This window comes from Poeciliopsis prolifica, unplaced genomic scaffold (assembly GCF_027474105.1).
Source record: "Poeciliopsis prolifica strain line A6 unplaced genomic scaffold, Auburn_PproV2 SCAFFOLD075, whole genome shotgun sequence".
Classification (NCBI taxonomy): domain Eukaryota; kingdom Metazoa; phylum Chordata; class Actinopteri; order Cyprinodontiformes; family Poeciliidae; genus Poeciliopsis; species Poeciliopsis prolifica.
In genome coordinates, this window is record NW_026562450.1 from 745,839 (window position 1) to 754,916 (window position 9,078).

Genomic DNA, 9,078 nt, shown 5'->3' on the forward strand with positions numbered 1-9,078 from the left:
TCCTGTACACATCTCTACGGGCCACAGCACAAACAACACATGACCCTCTGCGTCAGCCATCAAGCGGGAGGAACAAAGACTCAAATGCCGGCTGTGATTGGCCCATCGCTTTGACTGATACGTCATGACAGACGCCTGGACCAATCGCTGCAAGACATTAGCACTTTGCGTCAATGCCTTGAGCCAATCGTGTTCTAAAGATACAACTAAAGTTTATAAATAGGAGGTTGACTTTTGCAGGCTCATTTTTATTTTTGCAAGTGAAACCACTATTGTACAGTCTCCAAAAAAGGATCTCGGACTTGTAGAAACAGAATAACAATACTTAAAATTCATTTGTATTGTGATGAGATTTTTGTTGACTAAACAAACGGTTTAAATTAAATCAACCGGTCAGTCTATCAATAAATCAGTTTTTATTGATAAAGCACTTACATGCAGTTAAAGATAACACAAAACTCTTTACTGAGGTTAAATAGTAAGAACAACAATATAGACAATAATGTCAGAAAATGCTAAAGAAAATACAGAAATTAATAGTTAATAATAATAATAATAAACTACAATAAGTAAAATATAGAGTTGAGAAAACACAATCATATTTTTGTCATGAGAAAACTGTAGCAATAGATATAAAGGGCGTCATTAAAATTCTAAAACACACACAAAAGTGTATCATAAGAAATAAAAGAAGAAAACAAAAAATATATATTTAAAATAAACCCCACAGTAGTATATATTTTTATATATATATATATATATATATATATATATAAACGGTTTCCTTAAATCGAATAAAAAAACAATTTAAGGAAACCAAAAAAAAAAAAACAATCTTTTGAACAGTCTCACTTTGTCTGCTTTATTTCTCAGTGATATTTTGTCGTCACGTAACCTCAGAGTAGCTATGTAGCACTGAATGCTCGCTGAGCGCGCCGACATGTTTGGGGAAGAGTCCTCTAGGAGGAGAACCCTCTCCCCCACCCAGGGGAGGTATCAGTGTTCTTCCACACTGCGAAGAATGCCAGGCTCGGCTTTCCTGGCTTCCGCTATGCTTTGCTTACAACCAATCACTTTAACCTTTTCTCTCAAGTACCTTCCAGGCTAATGAGTGGGATCATATGTTGTGCAGGTGACCCCAGAGGGAGTCATACCCCTAGTTCCATGCGGGACCACCTGTCAGGCTTGGGATAATTTGTTCTTGTGCTCGACGAAGACCTAAAAAAGTAATTTAGAATTATTCCAGTGCAAGGCATTGACTTTACCCTTCCTGTGGAAGGGTAAAGTGATATGACAATTTAAGTTATACAGCTATTTAATGCTTACTTATCGCTAATGACGCATACTGTAGTCGTAGGAATGAAAGAACTGATGACAAGAACACTTCACCGCTGACTCAGTTTGAAGTGAGACAAACACCAGACTGAATTGTTCCACGTTCTCCTTTTTACTGTAAACAAATTACATTTGATACATTTAAGGAAGCAGTGACAATTAATTTATTTACTCACACTAAGGTCTGTTTAGATTATTTGGTTACATGTTTTCACATTTGCTCACGTACATAGGTTTATATGCATATAAACAGTGGGAATTTGGTTTCTTCTTAGCTACTCTTAGTTCCTATACAAGCAATGCATGCTTTATCATGAATATGATAAAGCATGCAATGCATTACTCAAGAAAAAGCTGTAACCTTTTACCTACTGAAATATGTAACTACTAAAGCTGCAATGAAAATCTTAGCCAATGCTAACATTTCTATTAATCTACGTCTATTGCCATGATTCAAGATGCCCAAAGCTTCTTTCTGTAATGTTTATGAAATTTGACATTTGTCTGAATGGCAAAAGGAATTGACCCTTGATTTGTATTTATTTATTTATTTAATTTTCAGTGCTTTGTTAACCATCATAAACCGCATAAATCAGTTTCCCTATCTCCAGCTCCTCCTCTCTTTAGCTCTGTTATACAGGACAACCGGACACCATTATGACATCTGAAATACTGTTCTTAAATCTCTCTCACAGTGACGCCTAACTACCAGCTGAGTCAACCGGCAACCTTATTCCTCCCAGGGGGAGACATCAGCTGTTTTTCAATGGAAACCTAGTTCTTCTAACCGTGTCTGTCCTGAGACCTTCCTGTACTCTCATCTGCTGACTGTGCTTGGGAGAGCAAATCACACTACGCGTCTTCCCTTGGTTCTGTCTGCGGGTCTTAAAAAAATTTCAGTTCTACTTTCCTCTGAGGTTTTCAAACTGTTGAGTCTCTCGCACAGAATAATCCACCTGGGTTACGTCATTATGGCTTTGACATCATGCTTTCTCCATCTTCGCATTCTTGTTCTGGCTCTTTACTTTGGAGTTTGTGATGAATGAACGTTGTTCTACTTGGTAGAACAAAGTTCTACCAAGTATTTTGTGTTTTGTTTTTAGTGCAAATATTACTTTAAAGTAACTTTTCAGCAAGATACATGAAGTTTCAAGTCAAAAATTCCTTAATATTGATGAAAAAGGACTAGTTCCCCCGGCAGATTATTTTACTTATACCAAGACATTTTTGCAATGTTACAGGTGAAACAATCTACCAGTGGAACTAATATTTATTCATGAATACTAAGAAATTATTGGATTAAAGCAACCTCCTTTATGTTGCTGAAAAGTTACTTGAAAGTCAGTCTTTTCTGGACGGAAATGAGAACGTAAAAAATGAAAAACACTGACATTCACTGAAAGTAAGAATTTAAAGCAGTGGCTATGAAGAAATTGTTATATTGATTGTAATCAAAGTAATTTAGCTTGTGACATTGCGAGGAATCTAGTGAGCTACTCCCATCTCTTGATTGACAATTACAACACTGCTCCCTCTGCTGGCCTGGACTGTATTTTACAGTAGATTGTCTACATCTATTGTACTTGTAACAAAGAAGCAGAGTCAACAAAGCAGACACACACACACACGCATACACACACACATATGGGGAGCACAAAAGGGGAGCATACCTCCCTTTGTTACAGACTCATGATGTTGTTTCAGAGTGAGCTCTCGGCTCTGCTGCTGTTGACATCGCATCAGCAGATCAGCATATGCAGACAGACAGTTCTTAAATTAAAAACAGAGATTGTGAAAATGTTTTCAATTTACAAAAAAAAGTAAAAAAAAAAAAAAGTTTAACCACATCATTTTATTTGGAGGCTTTTTTTGTGCCTTTCATTCATTCATTGTGAGTGGACTCAAAATTACTTGGAATAATCACCGTAATCTAGATTAAGATACTACATTCAAGCATTTCGGATGTAAACATCCGTAGGTGTGATGGAGCTGCTCGTGGTTGATGTGCCTGAAAAAAAAAACAAAGTGGTTTGATTGTCATAATTACTTTGATATGGTTCAGCTATTGCCTGACTGACAACATAACAATCATTTTTGTTGTTGTTTTGTTTCCTATGAGCAATACGGCACATTACCCAGGGCCAAAGGGTGAAATGAACAACCCCACCAAAAATAGTTACCTGTCATGTGCTCCCCAAATATACACCGTGGCTGCCATATGAAACAGAAGTTACTTGATTACTGATTTAAGTTCGACTCCAAATCAAAGGTCAGATTTCAGGGGCTATTTACTTCATCTGATCAGCTTTTGTTCAGGATTTAGACTTAGAGATTGAGGGCCATCGGCAAGAGTTTTTTGTCAGAATGGGAAATTGTAGGAAACTTCGAAGAAGTCCATTTTGCCCTATCACCTCTCTCCCCTCGGGCTGAGGTGAGGTTTTCATATTTAAAAGAAGTTGCTGGGAGCTATGCAGATGCAAATCAACTATTGAGTACGGGCCTTTCTGACTGTAGTTTTTGTTGTAGTTCACCCATTTTACCCGAACCCTAACCCGACCAGAACTCCTCAGTGTTGTTACCTTGAGAAATAATGAGATTTGTTTAGGTATAAAACAGGCATGAATGCTGGAAATGTTCTAATGTTACAAGTCATACAAATGGAGCAAATACAGAGTGACATTCGTCACACTTAGCTCACCTTGGCCATGTAACCAAGTGTGCGTCGCTAAGTACAATTTTCAGGGTAAACCTGATGACGCATTGTCAACATTGCATGTCTGTCTGGCTTGTCCAAGATTGTGTGGTGGGATGCAGACAGAACCACCACCGCCGTACACAAGAGAAGTGTTTCTGCCGAAGTGAAAACACTGAGCTTTACATAAAGATCATCAATTGTGTCATCATGTGACATAATTTGCACATGTAAAATGTTGGTCATTATAGTCCCACAGGCACATGTTCATGGCATACTAACTGACTCTTCTGAAATCGCCTCCTAATCTGGACTCTGTGATTAAACATTGTCAGTATTTAATCACAAATGCTGGAATAATGGCTCAAAACGGCCTGTATTAAAACATGTACTCCTTCAAATGGAGATGTAAATACATGCTGGTGTTGCAATGCAATGGGCCATACATTTTGAGAAGTCTGTAGATATTGTCCAGTCATACAAGTATACCATGAAGAAGTATGACTGGGGAAAGAATATTCAAACAATGATCTCTTATCCGCTGAAATAGACTTAGACTTAGACTTAGACTTAGACTTAGACTTAGACGCATACTTTATTGATCCCTTGGGAAGACTCCCTCAGGAAATTGAAGTTACCAGCAGCTTACAGGCAGAAAAGTGGCACACAGTGCGCAAAATACAAGAAATACAAATTGAATACAAAGGTACACACTAAATGTGAGTAGCCAAAACCCTAAATTAAGCAAAAATAAGCAAGGAATAAGAATATAAATAAAATATGAATAAAAAATATAAATACAACACCAAAGAAAATATAGGAATATATCTTACAGGTGTTTTAGTTTTGGTTTAATCGATTATATAAAAGCAGAATTGGACTTGATTACGTACAATAGACTTTTGTTGAACGTGATCTTCCTTTGACATTCCACCCATCTGTACATTTATCATTACCGAACAACTTTTGTCTGATGATAGCCAGAAAACTAGGATGATTATATTTGTTTAATATTGTAAGTAGTCTTTAATCTTTTTCTGTTTGTTCCGATGTTTTTCACCGATTTATATACGTTTGCTCGATATTCAGCGGGATTATGTTTGTGATAAAACAAATTCTTAAACAGGATGACTGAATGAGAAGATCAACAAATTAAAAGTGTCATGTGTCACTTGCAGCAGCCATTTTTTTTTTTTTTTTTTTTTTGCAGTGAGGGCCACCGATGTGTCTTCAAGCAACAATTCACCTTCATAGGATTTATCCAGGTCTTTTTGTCCAGCCCATGGTTTATTCCATATCACCATATATAAAATAACCCACCCTTGTCTTCATTTCCCTCCCCTTCCCAGCAATGCCCCTTTGACATCTGGCTGACCATGTAAATCCGCCGTAATCTGCAGCTCGATGCTTCTGTCACACATCATCTGCCAATGGGAGCAAATATCAGAAGCACATCTGCAATAACCCACGTTTAAAGGCTTTGATCAAATGGCGGACATTTCCTGAACATTTTCATGTGAAAGAGACATTTCTCATTACAAACTTGACCCAAATAGCAGAATGTAAAAGTGTCTAATTTATGAATGCGTGTCAAATGTACATTTTCTGCTCTTGTCTTTAGATGCAAACGTTTTATTTCTTCTAGCCAGTGAATTCCCTCTTTGACTAGATCACTGGAGCTCATCCAACTAGACATGGCATTGCTTTATGCATCGGGATTCAAGCCAACGTGTGAAGAATTGCTGCAATGTGACAGAATGTGCATTAACTCAAAGACATATAGAAATGAATGCAGTACGCTGGCGGTCACTAACAACATTTTTAAATATACAATTACACACATGAACAATGGGTCAGGAGGGATAATCCTGCAGGACGCTCAGGACACCGTCTGCGAAGAGCAAAGGCTCGGTTTGGTCTTGTGGAGCCACAAGAGGGCGCTGTGGGTCTCTATAGGAGTGAGACGTGTGTTGTTGAAAGAGTTTTGCAATTTTACAAATAGTAAATTCTGTCACTTTTTCACACAACATACATGCACACTTGAGTCTGTTGATGTTATTCCTTTATTTTGAGTTTTATTCTCCTTCATGATTTTTTTTTGTTAGTACAAATGAAAACAAGCAATTAGAACATTTTTACTAACTGACAGAAAAGACTGTAAACATTGTCTGGGTCTTGAATGCCTATGTGTGTCTGTTCTCGTCTATTTAAGCCCAAATCCTTTGGGGTTTTACTTATTTATTTGTACATTGAAGAAGACAGGGCACCAAAGAGCTTTCCTTCCTAGTAAATGTCCTTCCAGAAGAGGAGCCAAGGTGATGGGAGACGAAAGAGAGAGATTAGCCGCGTTCCTCTGCTGCTGACCAAGACCTTCTGCAGATCCCGTCTTTGCCGACTCACCACTTGTCAGCCTTTGTAGAGCGTTCCCCATTCAGGCTTCATCTCTGCAGCTCAAGCCACTGATGCTCACAGACAGCGCCACCAACATGCACTTTCCAAGGTGTAGGCGGAAACGTTAATGACGACTACGCCGTGTTCCAAATTATTATGCAAGTGATATTTTCTCAGATTTTCTTCAATGGTCGATGATGCAAATGATGGTCAGTATAATTTTCAAGTCATGAACTATTACAGTATAAATCATATTTTACTGAACAAAGCTCCCCATGACAACAGTATTTTTTTAAAAAATAAAAAAAAAAATACTCAAAATGCACTGCTCCAAATTATTATGCACAGCAGATTTTCTAAATATGTTACGGATTATAAAGAACTGCAGTCATTCTTTGAATGTGCAGCATTAAGTGTTCACATGAACTAAAATAAAAAGCTATTTCAATCAAAAACATGTTAACAGACAGAGTTACATGTTAACATGACCTTCTATGACATCACCTGCACGATTCTTGCATCCATATTGATCTTGTGAGTTTGTGGAAAGTTTCTGCTCGAATTTCTTTACAAGATGTCAGAAAACCTTCCCAGAGCTGCTGTTTTGATATGAACTGCATTTCACCCTCAGATCTTCTGCTTGAGGATCCAGAGATTCTCAATAGGGTCAGAGGTCAGAGGAGGATGGTGACGCACCATGAGTTTCTCCCCTTTTATGCCCGTAGCAGCCAGTGACACAGTGGTATCCTTGCAGCATTCATTGTCGTGCATGAAGATGATTTTGCTACTGAAGGTTCAGATCTTCTTTTTGAACCGTGTTGGGATGTGGTGGCCATCCACCACCAATCCACTACTGCGTCCATCTGGACCATCCAGGGTTGCACAGCAGTCATCAGTGAACAAGTCTGTTTGAACATTAACCTTCATGTACGGCTGGGCCTACTGCAATCGTTTCTGCTTGTAAGATGGTTAGGGGCCCAGTAGCAGGTTGATGCACCGCCAGCCTCTGGAGGATCCTCCATCTTGAGGTTCCAGAGGCTCCAGAAGCTTCAAATCACTGTTTGCTGCTTTGTAAGGGCATTTTAACATCTGCTCTCTTAATCCTATGAATTTGTCTAAGAGAAACCTTCATCATTATGCCTTCATCTGTACAAACCCATCTTTGTTCTGAATCAGCCACAAATCTCTTCACAGTACGATAACGCTTCAGCTTTCTTTAAATATCTAATGTTTTCATACCTTGTCATACAGCTCTACACTAGCTGGTGATTTTTGTCAGCAGAGAGATCCTTTCTATTTCCCATATTGCTTGAAACCTGTGGCCTGCTTAATAATATGGAACATCCTTCTTAAGTAGATTTCTTTTAATTGAGCTCACCAGACAAACTAATCTGAAATTAACTATAGTGATTCAAAGAGCTCGGACACACAATAACATCTATAAATTCAATTGCACAACAAAAAATCTACTCTTTATGACACTTAAATCCAATTTGCATAATAATTTGGAACACAGTGTAGAGATCATTTTTCCATTCGCTTTGGCATCCTCTTTAGCACAGCATCACTATGTAGTGCATACCCAATTATTGGGCCGCTGCCCACAGACATTCACTCAAACGCTCTGGCTGCTGTAAACCCCAACCAACACTTTTACCACCCTCCTCTCTCTCGAGTTGGACGCTCAATTTCAGAGTTCTTCGTCACTGCAGCTTTATGGAGGCGTTGCTCTTGAGTTGTCTCCAGACAAAGTCAGTCACTCAGTGGTGCGTCAGCATGACATTGTGGTCGTCTTCGGGCACGTAAAGCTGCGTCACAACGCGGACGTGAGCGATCTTCTTTACTGCCTTGTGAAACACCTGCTTCATGTCCCTGTTTTCCGCCAATGACATCCTGAGTGAGAGAAACAGAAGCCGTGAGAAGGAGCGCGGAGGACGGAGGGAGAAAATTAGAATCGCTTCGGGTCATAAAAAATTGGAACGGAATGTTTTTGAGGCAAAATATTGTATTTACTTTGAAGCGTCGAAAGATCTGCACCTACGGAAAGAACAAGAGAGAGGTAAAGGAAAGGACAATGAACTAAGCTTGCAGTCTTTAAGCAGAAATATCTCTTCTTTCTTGCAAACACCCAAAAAAACAGTTGAGTTGTAAGCATTTTTTTCCTTTAGCAGAAAGTGTTCGCTTTCAGCGAACATCTTTCCAGCTGTGCTTGGAAAGATCTAGAATATGCAGGACACCAAACCAGCAGGACCGGAACCGCCAACCTTCTGGCCTAACAACTACTATCTACACAAACTATTTCTAGAGCACAAAGAAACATGCAACAAACACCAAAACATGTTTAAAAGGTCAACCCTTCCAATATTTACCTTCCACATGAAGGTAAGTATTGAGGGAGAATCAAATTTTCACTCGTCTACTCTTTAAAGTCAAAGGATCACACACAAAAAAGGGGGAAACACAGCAAAGGACGTCTGAGTACATCACCATAAAACCTTAGCTGCCCCTTAAAAGAGGTTTCAAAGAAACTCCCAAGTTTCCAGCTTGTCATGTTGAAGAAATACCTGATTTATATTTGAGATTGATCAACATAGAATACAACACAATGAGCACAGAAGTATATAAATGTAAATTATATATACTAAGGTTTTATGGTGATG

At 38.7% G+C, this 9,078-nt stretch overlaps 1 protein-coding gene across 2 annotated transcripts in view; it reads right to left on the minus strand.

Annotated features, from left to right (window-relative positions):
* Positions 1–6,072: 6,072 nt before the first annotated feature.
* Positions 6,073–9,078, minus strand: part of gc2 (guanylyl cyclase 2) — an 18,018-nt gene continuing 15,012 nt past the window's right edge. Inside the window, exons 24-25 of one of the 2 annotated variants that reach the window (XM_055021293.1) lie at positions 8,432–8,455; positions 6,073–8,311 (exon numbers count right to left, since the gene is read on the minus strand). In XM_055021293.1, the coding sequence (XP_054877268.1) occupies positions 8,179–8,311; positions 8,432–8,455 (157 nt within the window). In that variant the 3' untranslated portion in view covers positions 6,073–8,178. The remainder of the gene's footprint in view (positions 8,312–8,431; positions 8,456–9,078) is intronic. The other variant, XM_055021294.1, reaches the window with a different exon arrangement.